Source organism: Cetorhinus maximus, chromosome 6, assembly GCF_964194155.1.
Source record: "Cetorhinus maximus chromosome 6, sCetMax3.hap1.1, whole genome shotgun sequence".
Lineage (NCBI taxonomy): Eukaryota > Metazoa > Chordata > Chondrichthyes > Lamniformes > Cetorhinidae > Cetorhinus > Cetorhinus maximus.
In genome coordinates, this window is record NC_135884.1 from 91571324 (window position 1) to 91594808 (window position 23485).

The 23485-nt window shown below is 41.3% G+C and overlaps 1 protein-coding gene across 3 annotated transcripts in view; it reads right to left on the reverse strand.

Annotated features, from left to right (window-relative positions):
* The window catches only part of wdr59 (WD repeat domain 59), a 90754-nt gene extending 68371 nt beyond the window's left edge, over positions 1 to 22383 (reverse strand). Inside the window, exons 1-5 of one of the 3 annotated variants that reach the window (XM_078544045.1) lie at positions 22062 to 22383; positions 12509 to 12558; positions 11013 to 11148; positions 9175 to 9260; positions 3101 to 3181 (exon numbers count right to left, since the gene is read on the reverse strand). In XM_078544045.1, the coding sequence (XP_078400171.1) occupies positions 3101 to 3181; positions 9175 to 9260; positions 11013 to 11148; positions 12509 to 12558; positions 22062 to 22115 (407 nt within the window). In that variant the 5' untranslated portion in view covers positions 22116 to 22383. The remainder of the gene's footprint in view (positions 1 to 3100; positions 3182 to 9174; positions 9261 to 11012; positions 11149 to 12508; positions 12559 to 22061) is intronic. The other 2 variants (XM_078544047.1, XM_078544046.1) reach the window with 2 other exon arrangements.
* Positions 22384 to 23485: the final 1102 nt, after the last annotated feature.

Genomic DNA, 23485 nt, shown 5'->3' on the forward strand with positions numbered 1-23485 from the left:
CGAAGCCAAGGGCTAAAACTGAACAAGAACAGCCACCTCTATAAAGGACATAATTCTTCCAGCACTTTTCTGTTTGCAGAAAGAAATATATAGTACCTTACATTTGAACGTAGGAATTAGGAGCAGGAGTAGGCCATTCGGCCCCTTAAGCCTGCTCCACCATATAAGATCATGGCTGATTTGATTGTGACCTCAACTCTACTGTCCTGCCTATCCCCTTTTACTCTTTGACTCCCTTGTCAATCAATAATCTATCTAACTCAGCCTTAAAAAATATTTAATGACCTTGCCTCCACTGCTCTCTGGGGAAAAGAATTCCACAGACTAACAACCCTCAGAAAAAAAAAATTCTCCTTGTCTCTCTTAAACGGGAGACCCCTTATTTTTAAACTGTTTCCCCTAGTTCAGGTCTCTCCAATAAAGAGAAAAATTCTCTCAGCATCCACCCTGTCAAGTCCCCTCAGATCTTATATTTTTCAATAAGATCACCTCTCATTCTTCTACACTCTAATGGTTACAAGCCCAACTTGTCCAACTTTTCCTAATAAGAAAGCCTCATCATCCGGAGAATCAGTCAAGTGAACCTTCTCTGAACTGCTTCTAATGCAATTACATCCTCTCTTAAGTAAGGAGACCCAAAACTGTACACAATATTCCAGATGTGGTCACACCAACACCTTGTACAACTGAAGCAAAACATCCCTACTTTTATATTCCATTCCCTTTGCAATAAACAACAACATTCCATTTACCCTCCCAATGATTGCTGTGTCTGCATAGTATGTGATTCATTTACCAGGACACCCAGATCCCTATGCACCAGATCCCTATGCAGCTTTTCCATGAAAATAATACACTGCTTTTCTATTCTTCCTGCCAAAGTCGACAAGCTCACATTTGTCCACATTATTTTCCATCTAAAAGATTTTTGCCTACTCGCTTAACCTATCAGTATCCCTTTACAGACTCCTTACGTACTCTTCAAAATTTGCTCTCCTATCAATCTTTTTAGTCACCAGCAAATTTAGCAACTATACATTCAGTCCCAAGTTATTTATGTATATCGTAAATAGCTGAGGCCCCAGCACTGATCCCCTGTGACACTCTACTAGTTACAGCCAGCCAACCCAAATATTAGCCATTTATCCCTACTCTCTGCTTCCTGTTAGCTAACCAATTCTCTATCCATGCTAATCTGAGGGATCAAGATCTCACCCTGTATATTTTTATAAAATATATATAGAGTTATTTTGTAAATTTTAAAACAGAACAAGATCCTTAAGATGGCTGAACCCATGTCCACCTGTGACCCCTGAACAAAAGAAGTCATGTTGTAGTTTCAGGGAAACTCTCACCTTGTTATGACTGAGGAACCACTAACAACCACCTGTGGACTGCACAGTCCAGCTTCAAAGAGGGTTATACAAAAGTCATCTGCATTTAATAACCCAGGCAGGCCAGAAGGAGACTGATGGTCTACTAAAACAAAAGGCCCTGCAAAGTTCCTTTCAATTTGTAATGGCTGTGATTTTAGCAATCTTCAAAACCCAGCTACATTCCAAATGATGGGTATAGATCCTTTGTTGGAGACTGGGTGGAGAGACGGGGGCTATGTGACATAGGCCTCTGGCTTGTTGAACAAATTAATATTGCCTTGCTGAGTTGAGTAGCTCCATCTGCTCTTTATCATCTGACTAGCAGCCTCACAGATAAGGAGCTCTGCTCAGGTAGAAAACATGGCCCCATCTACACTGCTTCTGTTGGAAACTCTGTACCATCACCAACAAGACTGATTTATTTCTGTGTGTCTACCTCAACTTATGAAGTCAGCATCACCGGAAAAGTGAATTATACAGCATTAGTTTTCAACCAGCCAACCTCCGTGAAGGAATACCTCATTGGACTTTGATTCTGGATTCTGGAATGCATGTGAAACAATATTTATTTTCTCTGTGGTCTCTGTACTGTAAAACCTTTTTCTCTATATCCCGCTTTTAGTGTATGAATGCGAAGGGGTGACGTTGTGGCCCTCCTTTCCGCGTTTTGAGGTATGTACAAATAAAATAACCCTTTGAGTTCATCTTATCTCAAGTTTGCTGTGGGATTATTTATAGAAAATCGGATCACACCAAAACCAAGGCGTTCGGAAACACATTACCACTTATAAAGAGGGAAACGAACCAAAACACCTTTCTATTTACGGACAGGTAGTGAGAAGAGAAATTAGTGCCATTTAAGTTAACCCCCCTCCTGTCCATAACACTAATATGTTAACCCTTTGCACCAGGCGCTCTTATTTAGTGAGGTAACCTTTATGTGGCACTTTATCAAATGACCCTTTGATGTGGCACTTTATCAAATGCCTTTTGGAAATCCAAGTGCACCACATCTACCTTAACACAACAATATAAACATCTATGTATCAATGATGTATCAGAAACAACGAGTGATCTCATCACAATTCTGTAATGGAATTTGACCTGTAGATGGTGTTGTCATGAAATGAATTAATTTCACTGAAGGAGAACTTAGTATTATCCTCCCCCCACCCCTCCCCACTCCCAAAAAGCTAGCATAAAAGATAAGCAACATCTACTACTGAAACATGAAAAATTTGCAGGCCATTGGGAAAGAGCAAGGGTGTGGGCCTAAGTGGAAAATTCCTTCAAAAAGCCAGCACAAGCCCATTCAGCCAAATGGCCTCCTTGTGTGCTGTATGATTATATGATAAAGGTTTGATCCCTTTTCTGCCAAGAAGGATTTCAACCTCTTCACTCAACCAATAAACAGGACTGAGATAGTTACACCAGTCCCTATCACTGAGCAGTCCATCAGGTGCCTACAACCCCTCCCTGCCCCCCAACATTTACCACAACAGAGGAGTTCAGATAATCTCTTTAAATACAATGAATTACTTGGAATTGCAATTACTGTTGTGTGGATGAGTTAGTACATCTAGCATCTAATTCAGCAGAACATCTTTCCCTAGTTTATCTATTCATAATTCAGAACATAAAGAAAAATAATTGACCTCTTTCCGACACCAGCAAAGGTTCGTAATTTTTACCCATTTCCCTTCCCACCAAAGTCCTGAACTTACTTGATGTCCCAAATGTATATGTAAGTGTCGACAGAGCTTGTGACAAGCAGCTCCGGTTCAAACCACGACCACTCCAAATCACTATAAACAAGGGCAGGCAAAGAAAACAAATTTAAGAATTTACATGCAGAGAACAATGTCAGTAAAGAGGGGAAGAATCCCTACATGCTCACAAGCAGGTATCTTAGACAGGTACAACAGAATTCAAACAAAATTGCATTCATCGCATCCACTCACGATTCTCTGCTTTACATATTTTTTGATTATGTATATCTCATTCTGGGAGAACAGCCCTTTCCCCACAACTATCTGAACACACTCACTGTTGCAACAACAACTTGTATTTATATAGTAGCTATAACATAAAACATTCCAAGACACTTCACAGTGACATTATAAATCAAAATATGACACCCAGACACACAAGATATTAGGGCAGGTGACCAAAAGCTTGGTCAATTCGGTTTTAATGAGTGCTTTAAAGGAGGAAAGCAAGGTAGAGAGGTACAGGGGTTTAGGGAGGGAATTCCAGAGCTTCGAGCTAGGCAGTAGAAGTGATTAAAATTGGGGATGCTCATGAGGCCGGAAATAGAGGAGCACAGGTATCTCAAAAGAGTTATAGAGCTGGAGGAGACTACTGAGATTGGGAGGGGTGAGATCATGCCAGGATTTGTAAACAAGGATGAGAATTTTAAAATCAAGGCACTGTGTAACCAGAAGCCAGGGTAGGTCAGCGAGCACAGGGGTAAAGGGTGAATGGAATCTGGTGAGAGTTAGAGCAGCAGAGTTTTGGGTGGCCTCAACCTTACACAGTATAGAATGCAGCAGGGTAGCCAAGAGCACCTTAGGAAAGTCAAGTCTAGGGGAGACAATGGAATAGTGGTAATGTCATTGGACTAGTAATCCAGAGGCCCAGGCTAATGCTCTGGAGACCTGGGTTCAAATCCCACCATGGCAGCTGGTGGAATTTAAATTAAATTAATAAATCTGGAATATAAAGATGATGTAAAATTCCATCCAGTTCACTAATGCTTTAGGGTGTGCCATCCTTACCGGCCTAGCCTACAAGTGACTCCAAACACACAGCAATGTGGTTGGCTCTTAACTGCCACTCAGTTCAAGGACAAGTAGGGATGGGCAACAAATACTGGCCTCACCAGTGATTCCCAAATCCCATGGAAGAATACAAAAAAAAGGCATGGATGAGTGTTTCAGCAAAAGAGCTGAGGCAGGAGAGGAGATGGACAATGTTATGGAGGTAGAAATAGGTGGTCTTAGTGACAGTATGAATATGTGGCTGAAAGCGCATCTCCAGGTTAAATATCTGATTCAGCCTCAAACAGTTGCCAGGAGAGGGATGGAATCGGTGGTAAAGGAGTGGGGATCAAAGACAATGGCTTCAGTCTTTAACATTGAACTGGAAGAAATTTCTGCTCATTTCTGTTCAAAACAGTGGTGGTGAGATAGAGCTGGATGTTGTCAGGATACATGTGGAAACTAATGTTGTGTTTTCGGTTGATATTACCGAGGAGCAGCATGTAGATGAGAAAAAGGAAGGTCCAAGGGTAGATCCTTGGGGGCACCGTGATAACTGTGCAGGGATCAGAAGAGAAGTCATTGATTGCAATTCGCTGGCTTTGATTAGATAGGTAAGAAGCGACTAAGGTCCCATCCAGCTGGAAGGTGGAGAGGTGCTGGAGGAAGATGATATGATCAACTGCATCTAAGTTTGTAGACAGGTTGCGAATTTGCTTCAGATGGTTGGAGGGTATAGTCCCTATCAATTGTCTATGGGAGGAATCCCAAATTGTCTTCTGTGCTGGAAAACAGTCCCCGTGCCCTTGACAGGACGACGATTAGTTCAATTTTTTCTGCACATTTGAATGCTTTACATGAAGGGAGAAGGGCTTTCATCAAGACTTTCATCAAATTCAGAGAGCTCTAAGGCATAGTACAACACCGTCTAAGATAGACTTTAATTTTGGGGATATGGTGAATTACAAAAGAGAGGGCCATAATGAATGGGAAGGCAACAGGGCATGATAGTAACATAGTGGTAATCCAACTTTTAAATCAAACTATTAAGGTTCATTCCTCACAGTTAATCTGGATTGATTACTAACTCTTCAGAAAATTAACAGCCGATAGAAGGTTTTGAGGCACCCTGAACCTCTCATATTTGTGTTTTGTGATATAGCCCTGAAGAACAGAATATAACAGATTGGGGCTGAGTGGTGATAGCACTCAGCCTATCGCATCCAAAGCCCAATTTCCTAAAGCAATGACATATGTTCCAGAAGGGTCCTGTGGAGGGTCCTGTGCATGGAGGGATGCAACTGATGTGGGACATGCAAAAAAAGCGACTGGCAAGCTTAAATATTGGTTAAATGTTCAAGATGATGGCCAAGAAGTGATGTCCATGGACTGGCAGAATAGGGTAAAAGAATGCAAAGTGCGAGTCCTAATAGTGGGTCTGAGAGTAACTCTTGGGTTGAAAAATAATCACGTACTGGAGAAAGTCTCCAAACACACGAGACAGACCTTACAGAAGTGGTCCCGAAAGACATCGAAGTGCAAGTAGAGGGCGCAGCTTGAATAGATTACACAATGAAAGAAAGTCTACAGAACAGTCTCAAGGTGGACTCGATGCAGAGATCCTCATGACCATTAAGTTTTGGTGGCTGCCAATAGACTAGAAGATAAACTAATAAAAGAGACAAGGGAATTAGATAGTTGAAAGGAATTTGGAGTTTATTCTGAAGTACCAGATAAGGACCAGCCAGCTTTGTCACAGAACAAAAATAAAAATAAAAATACTTGGAAATACTCAGCAGGTCTGACAGCATCTGCGGAGAGGAACACAGTTAACGTTTCGAGTCCGTATGACTCTTCAACAGAACTAAGTAAAAATAGACTCTATTTTTACTTAATTCTGTTGAAGAGTCATACGGACTCGAAACGTTAACTGTGTTCCCTCTCCGCAGATGCTGCCAGACCTGCTGAGTTTTTCCAGGTATTTTTACTTTTGTTTTGGATTTCCAGCATCCGCAGTTTTTTGCTTTTAGCCTTGTCACAGAGGTGGATTGTACAGAAAAGGTCCTTGCAGATGGGAATTATTAGGCTAAAGCGAGGCTAGTTGCTCAGAGTTTTGAAGGGTGACTGGGCGATATTAACATTAGAGTGAACTCTCCCACAGCAGGAAAAGCAATATTGAAAGTTTCTTTAGCTCTTTTGCCACATATTCATGGGACTGTGGATCAATTGACAGAAAAGCTATGTTTCTACAGGGTGAAAAATTTTACTGTGAAATGTTTCTAAAACGACATAAAGAGGCAATGCAGAAAGGGAACTATGGGAACTAAATAAATGTGTTTATGACCTGAATGATGCCTCAAGGGTGCAGTATTTTTTGGCGAGATCTGTTTTGCTGAAAGTAGACTGTGTTCAACTAAAAACTGATCCTACAATGCTTTAATAGCATCATAAAGGGCATCTTCATGATGCATGTCAATTTCCTCTGGGGTGGTACTGTGGAATTTGAGAAATGCATTATTAATAAGATTAAAGTGGAATTTAAAATTGGAAGTCAGGCTTTCGGGGCTATTAAAAATATTGGTTTAGGCATTAAGCAGAATAAGTCTGGAGTGCTTTGCATCAGTAATCCTATTTAGAGAATGTTACTCCTATCCTGGTTAATCATGCTAGGTCATCACAGAAAAATTATGTCTCATCTGAAGAAGAAACACAGCAGTTGTGAAGTTTGATTGGTCAGTTGAATTGGTTATGCACTCAGACAAGACCAAATGCTAGTTTTAGTGTATTGGAAATAAGTATTGAAGCAGCCTTAAGTCAAGGATGTTTAAAGGGCAAATTAAACATTAAAAAAATAATAAATATGGAGAAATACATAGTTAAGCTTCCATTCTTAAGTGACCCAAAGAACATGAAACTAGTTATTTTTAGTGATACTTTTCTTGTCAATCTTCCTCAGGGGCATTCAAGTGCAGCTGGTTTCATAATATTTTTAGTGGGTGAAAATAGGAAATGTTGCCCTTTAGCTTAGAAAGCCAAGAAAATAAAAAAGGCGTTAAAAGTACTTTAGCAGCAGAAACACATGCCCTTGTGGAAGCAGTGAATATGGGATTCTACTTGTCAAATATTTTAGGGGAAATTCTATACAAGTGGTGCACTGATAACAGTTTGCCAATTTAAATGTTACATAGATAATCGTTGCTTGTAGGATAACATACATCTACAAAAAGTGTAAGTGAAAAAAGATTAAGGATTGACCTTGTTAGCATGAAACAAACGTTAGAAAAAAGGAAATCTCCAAGATCCAATGGGCTGATGCAAGTCACCAATTATCTCATTATTTCACAAAAATGAGCACCTGTACCTAAAAGAGGGTCATCATGGAATGCAATGCTTTACAGCGAACATGAAAAATTCTTTTCTTCAATTTGTTTAGTAATATTGTTTATGAATACCATTTGTTAAGTTTTATTTAAACAAGGGGGATCTGTTCATTGTATAAATTAAAGTTGTGTATACAGGTGTGGGGCATTCATTGGTTAATTATTTGTATACAGCCCTTTAAATGATTAATTAGTTAATTTGATTATTAGTTCATTTATTTTATTGGTATACTCAAAAGAGTGTAAAGAGATAATTATTGACACTGATGAGTTGTCGAGTTAGGACCAAACATTTGCAGTATCTTACTTTGTGATTAAATCTAAAACTGAATAAAGATTGACTTCTGGCCTCCGCCTTCACAACCTTATTGTTGGAAGTTTAACACAAAGTTGGTTTTTTGAAGGGTGACGACAACAAATTTGAAGGGGAGGGTGAAAGAACCTGAGGAGAGAAAACAATTAACAATGTCAGTTAACATGGATGCCACAACAGGGAAATCAGGTAGGAATAAGGTCAAGGCAGGAGTAGATGGGTCTCATGGAATAGATAAGCTCAGAGGGCATGAGAGGAGGTAGGAGAGAAACTAGAGAATGAAACAAGTTCAGGGCTAGGGAAGAGGGGAGCTTTAGAGGGGGTTTGGAATGATGGGCTAAGGGGAGGGAAGTGACAGAGACAGTGGATCAGATGGTTTCAATCTTGGTGACAAAGAAATCTATGTGCTCCTCGCACTTGTCATTGGAGGTGAGGGGTTAAGATGATGGCCTGCAGTAGTGGAAAAGAAGCTGAGGGTTACTTTTGCATTCGAGGATGTAATCAAGTAATCAATCAACATCATCATCCTCATTCCACCCCTAGTTACGCTCACCTTCCTACACAAATATAAATACGGAAAGGGACAGCAGTTTTAGGCTCTCAGAGCAATCTGCAAGTCCCAGTTCCTTGCCTGAGGCGGCTCAAGATTAAAAACGTTTAGTATTGAAAACAAGATATTACTGGCAGAGTCATCGGAGCTTACTAAACAAAACAATCCCTCTCCTTCCAGCCCAGGAATAAGAACATAGGAGTATAAGAATTAGGAGTAGGCCATTCAGCCCTTCGAGCCCACTCCATCCAATGAGATCATGGTAGTCTTCTTCTTCAACACAATTTTCCTGCACTATCCCTATATTCCCTTGATGTTTCTGATATGTAGAAATCTATCGATCTCAGTCTTGAACATACTGAACGACTCAGCCTCCATAGCCCTCTGGGGCAGAGAATTCCAAATAGTCACCACCCACTCAGTAAAGAAATCCCTCCTCATCTCAATCCTAAATGACCTGCCCCTTATTCTGAGACTGTGTCCCTTGGTTCTCGAACCCCCAGCAAGGGGAAACTTCCTTCCTGCATCTACCCTGTCGAGCCTTAAGAATTTTGTATGTTTGAATGAGATCACCTCTCATTCTTTTAAACTCCAAAGAAAAAAGGCCCAGTCTATTTAGTCTTTTCTCATAGGACAATCCCTCCATCCCACAAATTAGTTCGGTGAACCTTTGTTGATGGTTCAACAATTGCTTCAAATCAAACAATTATTTCTTTAACAGTATCTGTAATACTCTAAGAGTCAGTGCAATACATCCACATTAATTATGCAGAGGATGTAATTCTAAACAAAATACCTTATAACACGAGTATGACCCTGCAGTGAAGTGTGGATCTCGCCATTTCCATCGTGCCATTTGTAGAGGTCCACTCGCTGGTTGCACTGAAATATACATCCAGATATTACCACACATCAACTACAAAATAGAAACTGCATCAATACACTCTCAGCTGGCTGAGTCAGGGTTAGAACTCCACTCTACTATCCCTGCATTTATCAGGGTCAAAACATTTATACTTGTGAAACATTGATATTTAATCCGAAAACCCCAAGTGGGCTTGAACTATCCTATTTGTGTGTGTGTTTTACTTACAAACTCTAGGGGGTATATTGACACTAGATATTGATATCAGAATGGGGCATTAGAACTGACATACTGATTATAATGGAAGTACAGATATGGGGTTACTCTCAAGTGGCTCAAATGAGAGAGGCAAGTAAACACAAGATCAGAGCTGTTTGTGGACGATTGTAGAACAAATCTGAACAACTGCCACACCTCATGCTGCAGCAATAACACCACACCCACACATTAAGAGAAACAGACAAAAGTCCTGAAGTAAGCACATCTATCTAGTATATTGCATTATTACTGATAGACATTTTTGTGTCTTTACCTGGACCTCCATCACCTCTGTAAGGCTGCTATTTGTGAATCTATCAAGGGGCTAGTTATCCTTTCTTTTTAAATTTATTTTATTCCCTCTGTGTTACTGAGGTTTAGAAACAATGGACGGTACATTTGTCCCAATTTGACCAATAATAACTTTGTAATAAATTGTCTTATTTTACAAAGCCTAGAGACTAACTGCCTGAAGTCACTTAAATACCAGAACTGATGAAAGATCATAATCTAAACATAAAATCATAGGAACGTTTAGTTCAGAAGGTGGCTCTGGGCTGGCTCTTTGAAAGACCTGTACTGCTTCGTTCCATCACCACCAACCCCTACACGTTTTTTTCCTCCCTAACTCTCCAAGTTCCTAACCTGTGCAATTCCCTTGAAAAAAATCACCATTCCAAGATCATGTGTTCCGGATCCCAACAACTCTGAAAAAATTTCTCCTCATCTCCCCTCTCGATCTTTTACCAATGACCTCTAGTTATTGACCCACTCACCAGAAGGAACAGTTTTTTTAAAACTTCATCATTCTTAAAACCTCTACGAGGTCAATTCATAACCTCGTCTGTTTCAAGACAGCCCTAACCTCTCCTCATAACTGAATTTCTTCATCCCTGGTAAAACTCCTTTGTACATTTTCCAGTGCCTTTACATGTTTCCTGAAGTGTGGTGACCAAAATAGTCCAGAATACTCGAACAGAAGCCATACCAGCTATTTATAAATTTCTTACATGATCTATTTGCTTTCGTATTCCAGTCCTCTTTTTATAAATCCAGGTAACCCTTCGATTATTTGAACTACCTTATCATTTTTCATGCCACCTTTAAGGATTTGTGTCTGTGGATACCAAGGCCTCCTTGCTTATCTACATTTTTCAAAACCATGCTATTTATAGTATAATGTTTTTCCATACTAGCCCTCCCAAAATGCAACATTCCATATTTCTCCCCAGTGAACTCCATCTACCATGCTACTGCCCATTTCACCATCCTGCCTTTCATCCTGAAGTTTCTCTTCAACATTATCTAATAAGTTGCCAAAGACTCTAAGCTATCTCTCTCAGAATCTGTTTAACAAGCTTTGCATTTCCAACATTTCATATTTGAAACCTCCAATGTTTATAGTTTTTCCTTTTCATCTCAATAATAAAGATGAAGGCAGTTTGTGAAACTTCTATCTTTACTCTCACATGCCAGGATTCCCAATGAGTTAAACCCGATTTAATACTTACTGAAGCTGCAAAATAGTGGGAGGAAGTCTCATGTGGGTTCCACTGCACTGCACCAATGTCCCATTTGCTCTGTCTTGCAATCTTTCTTGGTACTTCTGAGGGTGCATCTAAGTTTATAACATACAAGAAACGGCGCCTGTAAAGAAATAAACATTGGCAGTGACATACCAATACTGCTGCATCTACAAAAAGACAGCTTTCTCCACCTCTACACACCACCCCAATCGATAATGAAAAGCTGTTCCTAATATTGCATGCAAGTATAGTGACTGAAAATATAGAAAGCAGGTTCCTGCTCTTGCTGGATATTTAAACAGGAAATGTTTAATCTTTCCAGTACAAACTTCCCTCTCCTGTCTTCACTGTGAAGCTGTTGAACATTGCCTTGTGCTCTCGATTTCCCCACACATTGCTCTGGTAGCCTGTGCAGAAGCACCTTGCAGATTCAAGCAGCTCTGAACACAGAGGCAGAAATGGAAGAGGAATGTCACTCAGCTTTGAGTGGTTGCATCAGGGTGGCAATGTAAGCAAGGGCTGCTGCGGAGCACTCATCTGATCACAACGGGATTAAAGGAGTCTGGGGAATTCTTATTCAGCACAGATCCAGGGCACACAACCGCTCAAAATTCAACACAACTTTGTCCGCAATTTTTAATCATAATCAGATAGGGGTGGGGGGGCATGAGTTATGAAGTAGTGAAATCGACACGATATAATAGGGGGTACTTGGAGGTTTCAATAAAACTAGATTGGATGAGGTGGGTACCTTCAGTGTACAAGGACCATTCCCACCCTTAAGAGTACTAAAGATAAATCCTTAAAAATCTACACCATCTCCCATGCCCATACAGATTGAGGAACAGCAATAGATCTTGCTTCACACAATACAATGACTCTGCTTATGGGTACATCAGGGAGCATTTCCTTCATAAAATTTGGAAATGGGCTGAATACCATGCCAGAGGTACTCCAGCTGGGAGACAACTTCTCCACGATCATCTCTATCTGAAGTTTTATTGCATAAAATGAAGCAGCTGAAGGACTGCAAAACACCAGGGATGGTAGTGATTTTCTCCCAAAAGGAGACACTCAGCTATCAATATTGTTTCTCACAGCACTGATTTCCCATTCAGTCAAAGGTCACCATTCCCTCAGTATGAAATGGCTTTGTCATAAAACTACTGAATCACACCGAGTACATTACCTGAAGCAAAAGCAGAAAGCACATTAAACTAGCACTTTTGTTTCAGTGTTCAGAGGATAAGCACAGCCTAAATAGAGCCTCCCTCCCCATTTTCTAATTTATACAAGGCTGAAGGTTTGGATCGACTATGACTCTTAATCATAGCAGGAACATTAGCAAACTTGTAATCTACAGGATGATGCAGAGTCTTGTGAAAATAGGCTGGTAGGCAATAAAGCTGGGGATAAATTAATGGATGGAAACTAACACCTGGTTTACGCTTGGTACTACCCATCCCTGAACAGCTGCTTACCCGGAGAGCACTGCAAGCTGGCCATGGCAGTTCACAGACATCGCAGTTGCCTAGTATTAAAAATAAATAACAAATTAACATTTTAAATAAACATGCATCAAAAGACTTCGCTGTACAACATAAATATGGAAGCAACTGATCAGCTTTTAATGTTGAAATTGTTTCATCTTTGCGGATTGACACTTTGCTGGTCAACAGCTGGTCTTGCAAATTAATGCAACTTGGATAACCAACTGCAAGAAAGCAGTACAAAGAGTAGCACCACACATAAAAGCTTAAAAAGCATGCATGTGGTTCTGTACTAAATCTGCTGCTGTCATCCTGGTTATATGAAGAACTTGTGCAATGGTTACAATTAATGGCATATTTTGACTCGAGGAGCAGCCACTTGAGGAAGGGATTGAGGGAGACATGGTTCCCAGTTAACACCTTGTTGTTATGGATTAATGTCCACTCTCTTGCCTGGGCCATATCCAAGAATTGTTCTCTTACCCAAACTCTTCAAACATGGTTCTGACTCTCATTTGCAATATCCTGAAGGACATATCTACCAGACAGGACGTGTCTCACCCTCGCCTATCTACCAATTCCAGATACATCTGTTCATGACCATTTTGGGAGGAATGACCACTGCTAATCCTTGTGGAAACCAAGACCCTTCTGTACACTAAGGACACCCTTCATCGTGCTGCTTGGCATTACCACTATGCTAAATGGGATGGGTTCAAAACAGATCTAGCACCTCAAAAATTAGGCAACCATGAGGCACTGTTGGCCATTAGTAGCAGCAGAATCATATTCAACTACAACCTGTGATCTCATGGCCTGGCATATCCCTCATTTTACCATTACTATCAAGCCAGGAAATCAACCCTGGTTCAAAGAGGACAGCAGGGGGGCATATCAAGAGCAGCACTAGGTATACCAAAAAATGAGGTGCCAACCTATGAAGCTACAATACAGGATTAAATGGATGCAAAACAGCATGCAACAGACAGAGCAAAGCGATCCCACAAAGAATCATATCAAAACTCTACAGTCCTGCCACAGCCAGTCATGAATGGTGGTGGACAATTAAACAACAAACTGGAGGAGGAAGCTTCACAAACATCTCCATCCTCAACGAGAGGGGAATCCTGCACATCAGTGCAAAAGACAAAGCTGAAGTATTTACAACTATCTTCAGCCAGAAATACCAAATGGATGATCCATCTCAGCCTTCACCCGAGATCCTCAGCATCACAGATACCAGTCCTCAGCCAATTCAATTCATTCCAACTGAAATCAAGAACCAGTTAAAGTCACAGGGCCCTGACAACATTCCAGTGGTACTGAAGACTTGTGCTCCAGAACTAGCTGCACCCTTAGCCAAGTTGTCCCAGTACTGCTACAACACAGGGATCTCCCCGTCATTGTGTACATTTGCCCAGGTATGCCTTGTTAAAAACAGCAAAACAAATCCAATCCAGCCAACTACTGCCCCATCAGTATACTCTCAAATCATCAAAGTGATGAAAGGAGTCATCAACAGTGCTATCAAGCGGCACTTAATAAGCAATAGCTGCTCACTGAAGCTCAGTTCTGCGAAGGCATTGGCTCCAGTCCTCATTACCGTCTTGGCTAAACATGGACAAAAGAACTGAATTCCAGAAGTAAGGTGAGGGGGACTGCACTTGACATGAAGGTAGCACAGAGTGTCATATTAAGGGGATGTAGCAAAAATTGAAGTCAATGGGAATCAAAGGGAAAAGTCTCCACTGGTTGGGGTCATATCTAGCATGAATGACCACCTGCAAGTTCTCCTCCAAGTCACACACCACCCTGACTTGCAACGTTCCATCACTGTCTCGGTCAAAAATTTCGAACTCCCTTCCTAACAGCACTGTTTGTATCCCTATGTCACATATACCTACGCTGTAGCATTTCAAGGTGGCAGCTCACCACCACCTTCTCAAGAACTTTAAGTAATGGGCAACAAATGCTGGCCTTTCAGCAACACTCATTCCATGAATACATTTTTTTAAATTATGCTCAGCTTGGATGCCCACTTTTACCTAGACCTGATTTTATATTTGTTGATCTATGATCCTGTACAGTAACTGATTTAAGTTGGAGTTCAAAGTCACCAGCCAACATTGTGCTGCTTTGACTTAGTTAGATGGGTGTATGGACAGTTAAACCATGGTAATGCATGTTCAATTGTTTGCAATCCCTCAATATACTCATTGAAGGAGCAAGCTGAACACAGCAATGTATAAACTAGATCATATTCCTGAGCAAACTGTCCTGATAGAATCATAGAATAGTACAGCACAGGTGGCCGCCATTTGGCCCATCAAATCTGCACCAGCTTTTTCAATTAGTTTCTCTCCCTTGCTCTTTTTCCCCATACCCTTGCGTTTTTTTTCCTCCAAATACTTATTCAATTCTCTGACGCTCGTATAAGAATAATGTACTCAAGCATTTTTAAAAAAAAATATATCACTGCCAATCATAAATCTATAAGAATTTCCAATCAAGCATTAGTGATCCTATTTGTTCTGTTTTATGCACTTACAGAATATGGTCAACTTTCATCTGTATTTATAGTGTGTGCATGTGCTACAAATCACTTGGTGTCTGAATTGCCATGGCAACATGCATTGTTACATACATTTTGTAGTCTAGCGTTATGGATAGTGATGGTGGAGGCTCCAACTTTCTTTCCATCACACGGCTGACCAGGAATCTCTCCCACTCTTACCATCTGCCGTTGGAGTGTGTTGGAAGGATTTGCAGGTTGATAATCATCCTGTTTGTCCGCATAATGAATGCACCTTCCATGGCCATCAAGTCCTGGGATGAGACTCAAACCCAGAACTTCTGGCTCAGAGGCAAGGGCGCTACCGACGTAACCACAAGACCTCCTGTACTTGCAGCAATCCAAATCAATTTGTATGAGGAGTTCAGTGCAGTGTTTGCAGTTACTGAGTGTCTGAAAAATCCAAACACCACAACCATTTTATCCAACTGTCTTGACATTTCATAGGATGCCTAATCTTGGCAAAGTGGATCCAACATTTAAAGAATTTAACCCACAGCCTTTATCTGGAGGTTTGTACATCACATCCCGATGGAGAAGGTCCATTTTCGATCTCCGGGTAAAGAGATAGATGGCTTGGGTGCCTTTTGCAGCAGGGCTGGGGTATGTGCCAGGTCTGCGCCATGTACAATAATACCTTGTACCTGATGACCAGGTTCTTCTCTGCAATCACCCCCAAATTCCCAGTTTCTGTTTTACTTTAGCTATATGCTCCTCCCAGTTCTTGCCGCATACCCTAGCCTCTCCGAATTATTGTTTCCACAACAACCCTCGAGACAGTTGGCAGCTAGGAATCAAGGTCAGAGCAAGGTGGGAACACAGATATAGCTCTAAACACAGAGGGTGATGAATGTATGGAGCAGGCACAGACGGATAATGGAAATATATAGCATAGTCTAATTCAAGAGGGCACTGGAATTTACTGGTGGCAGAAGCAGAACTCTAAAAGATAGACTATGCAAGGCATAAAAGTGGCCAAAGACAAAAAGGTCTGAAAATTAGAGGCTGAAAAAAAAAGGTCTGGAAATTCTTTGTGACAAGGAATCAAGTACACATTATAGAGCAAAGCAACAAAGTCGCTGAGGGACTGGAAAATTATAACATTGTTTATGATTTGTTCTGCAGCGAAATGCAAATACAAGTGGGTAAAAACATTAGTTCTCCCTTTGTTTACCTTCTCTTACTGTCAAGACTGTGGGCCAATGCATCTGTATAAATTCAAAGTGATCTCAACATTTCAACATGTCGGCTTTTCATGCAGGTCGTACATGTAATACAGTAACAACAGAACATGACCTTGCTGGATTACATACATCATTGGCAAGTAAGCTTCAGCAAGGAGGAAGGTGTCACCACCCATGTGCTAAGGTTGCCATCTGAGAAGGCTCTGTTCATCACCTCTGGGGACAAGGTGATTTAGTCCCAGTCATTCAAAGTGGTTAATTTGTGGAGTGCAGGGTCCTTAGTATTTTCTATCCCATTTGGATTCTAAATAAACTTCCAAATTTACAAACACAAAACTAAGATCAGATTCATCTCAAATTCCAACTATTTGATGCAGTGAAACAGAAATCAGACAAGCATAAGCCATTATGTAAAGTTATAACAGGTCTAATGAATTTTTGCATGGTTGATGATTTCTCTTCTCGTTTGTCAATGCCTCCCCACCCACCCACCACCACAGCCTTGTTAACTTAAAAGGTAGCAGTCAAGGTCCCAAAGGCCGAGCAACCTGTCCACTGGTCTCAAAAGTCAGCAAGTTCAAGTTCAATTGCTCATCTGTGCTGATCGACAGATCTTGGCAGATTCAGTGGAACTATGCTGCAGCCAAGAATCAACACATTCAATTTGATGAAACACCATGGGAATGAGAGTAGCCACATTCCGCAACAGAATATCATTTCTCACTTAGGATTTTAAATACCACGAGGCCAATCATAGTCTCATGCTCAAAAGATGGTGCATGGGATTGCCTTAAACAAAGAGAGGGGTCCCTAGTATTGCCATGATAATCCCTCAGGTTCCCACTCTCGAACACAGAAAGCTTTGCGCATCCAGAGCAGCAGCTGGCCTGGTACAAACCCCCACCCTGCTCTGTCCACAGTTTGCAGACTATCATTGAATGCTGCATCTTAAACACAGTGTGTTGATGTTGAGTCCTTTTCTACATAAATTAAACCATGAGCTACGTTCACACTCCTTGTTGACACGGCCTCGACACCACTTGAAACAGAATAAAGTTCAACTTACTAGTTCCCTGCCCGCCTGCTCCTCTCCACAGTCCAGTGTTTGCAGAAAAGGCCGAGCGCACGCACCCACAAAACCCCTGGTGGTATGTTAAACATGAACTAGGGTTTTCATAAACCACTCCCCTGCTTAATAATGCAGAAGTGCATGTCAGGGGGGCGGACCTTCTCTCTGCTGGATGCCACCCATGAAGACATTTTCGGTCCAGGCAGCCCCCCTCAGACCTGCTCCTGGTCTTGTTACTGGCACTGATTTTCTGGGTTTCTAAGACTCTCTCCTCCCTGCTTTGGCCACATTGGAAGCAGAGCAGAAGAGCTGCCGGAGGCCCCGCTCCGAGTCCACCTCCTCTCTTTCCTTAATAAAAACAAAAAACTACTGCGGATGCTGGAAATCCAAAACAAAAACAGAATTACCTGGAAAAACTCAGCAGGTCTGGCAGCATCAGCGGAGAAGAAAAGAGTTGATGTTTCGAGTCCTCATGACCCTGAACTCATGTTCTGCTGAAGGGTCATGAACACTCGAAACGTCAACTCTTTTCTTCTCCGCCGATGCTGCCAGACCTGCTGAGTTTTTCCAGGTAATTCTGTTTTTCCTCTCTTTCCTTGTTATGCTTCTTCTCTTCAGCCTCCCAGAAGATGTTGAACGGGTTGGACTTATCGCCCAGCAGTTTGTCGAAGTGACAGCACAGCCGAAAATCTCCTGCATGACAGCAGCAGATCCAGCCAGAATAATTGCTCCTCAACCTCCAATCACAGATTATGTCTCTGGAAGAGCAGGAATGAAGGAACCTGTGATTGGAGGAGCTGGGCCAGTAAGAATGGAAGAGACAGAATCCATGATTGGAGAAGCAGCTCCTCATAGATTCTCATCTCTCCTACATTTGCTACTCCTCCAATCACAACTCTACATTTGCATTATTCTCCCACTCTGCCTGGCACTTGCACTTTCAATGGTTCTGCCCAATTTGGTCTACAGAGGCAGAGGTCTGAGACAAAGTTAAAACGGTGGAGTTCCAAAAAGCCAAGAATTTCTCATCCTTGAGCGTAGTATTTTTTTCAAACTTTGGGACTGACTAGATGTGAAGCCAAGGTCTAGTCCAATCCAATAATTGATACACGTGCAACTCCTATCTATTATATAATTAGGAAAATTCCAGACTGAATTCCCATTCTGTACAAAGTTAGCTAGTACCAACCAGGCCAGAGGTACTGGCCTTCAAAATAACCTGGGCTAGGAAGGGAAAATGAGACAAGGATTCTACTCAGGAACACTGCACAGGATATTGGTTAATGACAGGATAATACTCAGCTTTGTTGACAATCCCTGCATCCCAATCATTGAATAATCAACCAAGATCCATACAATAATTGTGGCCACCTGGGAAAGGCATCAATAAAATGTTATTAAGTTTTCAAGAGGGAGCCAAAAAAATTGTGGCTTTTTCTCCCCTAACAGAAAAATCATCTACATGCCTTGATTCAAATATCCTATACTATAAATATATATAAACCCTCTAAATTGTTAATGAAGTATATCATACAAACAAGGCACATTTAATACTATGATCACACAAAATACAATAAGATCATTACTGACAATGCAAACATACAATGGTTACAGCACAGTCGGTGGCCTTTCGGCTCATTATTGTCCATGCTAGCTCTCTGCAAGAGCAACTCAGCAAGTCCTTCCCCCTGCCCATCCACAGAGAAAATTTACAGCGCTATCAAGGTGCTTATTTAATTCCATTTTGACAGCTACGATTGAATCGGCCTCCACCACACTCTCAGGCAGTGCATTCCAAGTCGGAACCACATATTGCTTAAAAAATGTTTTCCTTATGTCACCATTGGCTCTTTTTCCCATTCTCCTTAAAAATCACTTCATTGGTTCTAAAGTACTTTAAGACATTGGGTGATCATGAAAAATGCAAGTCTTCCTTTATTTTAAATCAGTGTCCTCTGGTTTGTGATCCTTTCACCATTGGAAACAGTTCATCTCAGTCCATTTTATCTCGATCCCTCATGATTTTGAGCACATTTATCAAATCCCCTCTCAACCTTTTTATTTTCTAAGAGAACAATCCCAGTTTCTCCATACTATCCACGTAATTAAAGTACTGGAAATTCCTTATAAATTAAATTCCTGGAACCTTTCTCACTATTTTTTTCTGCACCCTCTTTAAAGCCTTTACATCCTTCCTAAAGTATGGTGCCCAGAATTGAATGCAATACTCCAGTTGAGGCCAAACCAGTGTTTCACAAAGATTCATCGTAACTTATTTGCTTTTGTACGCTCTACCTCTCGTCGAAGATCACATGTGCCTTTTTAAATTTCTCAACCTGTCCTGCCACCTTCAACAATTGGGCAAGAAACACATTGATCAAGAAAATTCCCCTGAATACACTTCAGAAACTCTCCTCCCTTTCTGCCCTTTGCACTATTAACATCCTAATCTATATTAGGATAATTAAGCACCCATTAAAACAACTCCATAGATGGAAGAACTAACTTCCCTTCAAATTTGCTCCTCTATATCTTTCCTACTAGTTGGTGGCCTATTGAATACACCCAGTCAAGTAATGACACCTCTATTAATTCTTAACTCTAATCAAATAGATTATGTCATTCTGGGCACCATACTTTAGGAAGGATGTGAAAGCATTTGAGAGAGTGCAGAAAAGAATGTGCAGTAAAAAAACGAGTATGTATCCAGGATTGGGGAATTTCAGTTACACAAATAGATTAGAGAAGCAGGAGTTTTTCTCCTTAACAGAAAGTTGAGACAAGTTTTGATTAAGGTTTCCAAAATCATGGGGGGTGTGGACAAAGTAGATAAATTGTTACCACTGGCAGAAAAGTTGAGAAACGGAGGACACCAACTTAAGGTGAATAGCAAAAGAATCAAATGTGATATAAGGAAAAATTAACATATGCAGTGAGTGGTTAGGATCTGGAATGCACTGCCCGAGAGTGTATTGGAGGCAGATTCAATCATGGCTTTCAAAAGGGAATTGGACAATTATCTGAAGAGGAAAAAAACGTACAGGGCAACAGGAAAAATAGCCAAGTTTCTCTTGCAAATAGCTGGCACAGACTCATCAGGCTAAATGGCCTCCTTCTGTGCTGCTACCACTCTATGTTATTCACCTGCAGTTCACCAACCTTATTTACCACACCATATGTTTACATACATATTCTGCAACCCCATTTTAGGCTTTATTGCATTTCCTCTTATTCTGACCTTTCACTTAAACAGTGTGTGGACTGTATAACATTTTCTCAGGGTACACGTTAAGAAGCCATAAGTTAGCTCTCAAGTCAATTCCAAAGAACTTGAACTGTTTAACTCTGTTTCTTTATCCACAGATGCTGCCAAACCTGCTAAGCTTTTCCAGCATTTTTTGTTTTTATTTCAGAGCATCCGCAGTATTTCACTTTTATTTTAGCTCCGTGGAAACACTAGCACAAGCCTCCACCACACTTCCAGGCAGTGCATTCCAGACCCGAAGCACTCATTGTGTGAAAAAGCTTTTTCTCACATGACATTTGCTTCTTTTGCGAATCACTTTAAATCTGTGCCCTCTCGTTCTTGATCCTTTTATGAACAGGAACAGCTTCTCCCTATCTACTCTGTCCAGCCCCTTCATGATTTTGAACACCTCTATCAAATCTCCTCTTAGCCACCTTCTCTCCAAGAAGAATAGTCCCAACCTCTCCAATCTACCCTCATAACTGAAGTTTCTCATCCCTGGAACCATTCTTGTAAATCTCTTCTGCACTCTCTCAAACGTGTTCACATTCTTCCTATATTGTGGTGCCCAGAACCATACACAATACTCCAGCTGAGGTCTTATATAAATTCAGCATAACATCCCTGCACTTGTACTCTATGCTCCTATTAATAAAGCCCAGGATATTATTTGCTTAATCAACTGCTCTCTCCACCTGTCCTGCCATCTTCAATGATCTATGCACATATATGCCCAGGTCTTTTTGCTCCTGCACCCCCTTCAAAATTTCACCCCTTATTTTATATTGTCTGCCCATATTCTTCCTACCAAAATGCATCACCTCACACTACTCCACTTTGAACTTCATCTGCCACCACTCTGCCCACTCCAACAACTTGTCTATGTCCTCTTGAAGTTCCACACCATCCTCCTCACAGTTCACAACATGCCCAAGCTTCATATTGTCCGCAAACTATGAATTGTCCCCTGCACACCAAGATCTAGGTCATTAATATGTATCAGGAAAAACAAGGGTCCCAATACCGAGCTCTGGGGGAACTCCACTACAAACCTTTCTCCAGCCTGAAAAATATCCATTGACCATTGCTTTCTGCTTTCTATTTTTCAGCCAATTTTGCATCCACGTTGCTACTGTCCCTTTTATTCCATGAGCAATAAGGACCCTAAATCAGCATCTTTCGTCAATATATATGAAAATGCACAGGGATAACTTCAATAATCCAAGTTTCAAATCTTAACCAAAAACAGAAGTGCTGTTTGCAGAATAGTTTGAAATTAGGTGACCCCACAATAAGAGGATTGCTTCTTTCAGGAAGGGGGAAAGAATGTTGACCCCCGCGCATGCGCGCTCTCGTTGCCTGGGCCAACCTGAGGCAAATCCAACGGCTCTGGCGGCCCTCGTCCGCGCAGCGCTCGTTCTCCAAACGATCCCTGAGCCCCGTGCAGCCGCAACTGCTTAGCGTGGAGTTACCTGCGAGTCCCTGACCTCCACCACCACATTCTCACTGCTCCAGCGAGCCGCCATGTCACCATTGAAGCCAGCGACCAACAACAATCTGCATCATCACGCTGTACGTAACGTCTGACGTCAGCCGCAACCTAACGTGTTCCGCCTCGGCTGGGCCTGTTCGTCAGTGAAGTATTTTTGGAAGCCTTCATATGATTAATCAGTGACAGTGTATAAACATATTAGTCTTCGGTTAAACATTCATCTCATGCCCAATTTGAATATTTTCATCGACGTATTTTTCGTTGACAATGTAAACAGAGTAATGTTGGCTTATGCTGAGCCACTTACATCGCAGTCACATTTTCCCAGTATGGCCCCATTGGTTGTCCTATTTTGTAGTGTTGTCTGATACCCATGTCACTCGCCACAGGGCGAAATCAGCCACAGACATGTAGCAAATTGATGCTGTTCTCAATGTGTTCAAGTTGCGGCAGCGGTTATGAGTATGGGTGTCCTTGCTTGACTGCTATTTGTTGTCAGTCTCTATTGGAGCAAGGAAGAACCAACCATGTTGCTGTTAGGCAGGAATCACATCAGTCAAAAGGGTTTTGCAATCCAACTGTTCTGCAAAGTAAGCCTGCTATACACACTCTCAAAGGCTGGTGACGATCTGTTATCTGAGATATTCAGTTCCTGACAGTTTATTTCAAAGAACAGATTTCTTCAAGAGTAAACTGTTTTGATTTCATCTGAATTCATACATTAGGAGATGAGAGGAGGACAAAGAATCGACAAATCTCTACATTTTGGCTTCTGGACTCTGACTCTCGTTTATCAGAATATTGTTCACGTGTCTGGTTTCCCAGGACCTGGAAACAAGAAAAATAGACCATGATTTGTTACCTTCTCCATTCCTGTTCGCTCGAAATGACAATACATTTAGGTCTGTATGGAGGACCACTCTGAAGTGTTGTGAAAGTAGGACGGTATTCAGAAGGACGGTGGTCCAATTTGTCTCAAAATTTTCTTGGGGAATCTAATGACTCAGGGTTCATTAATTGAAGAACTTGATTGTAACTGGCAGTTGGTGGTTTTCACAAAATAGCTGAGGTGCTTGAGTGACAAAACATGGCTGCATGCATGGTTGCCAACAATGGTTGAAATGTGCAATTTTGGCAAGCTGGGGCGGTATGGCAACACCTGAATGTGTTCAGCCTTCATCTTAATAGATCTGTTGCAACGCGCGATTGAAAGGAATAGGGCATTATAGGCGTACAAAGAGATATTACAGGAGGTTCGCCATGAGCCAGAGGTCTTTTAAATGTCCGGACACTGTGTTTGAAAATGGCAGGCAACAGAGCGTAAACAAGACAAAAGTCAGAGTATGGAACTTGGAAGTATTGTGAACTGTGAGGAAGATAGTGTAGAACTTCAAAAGGACATGG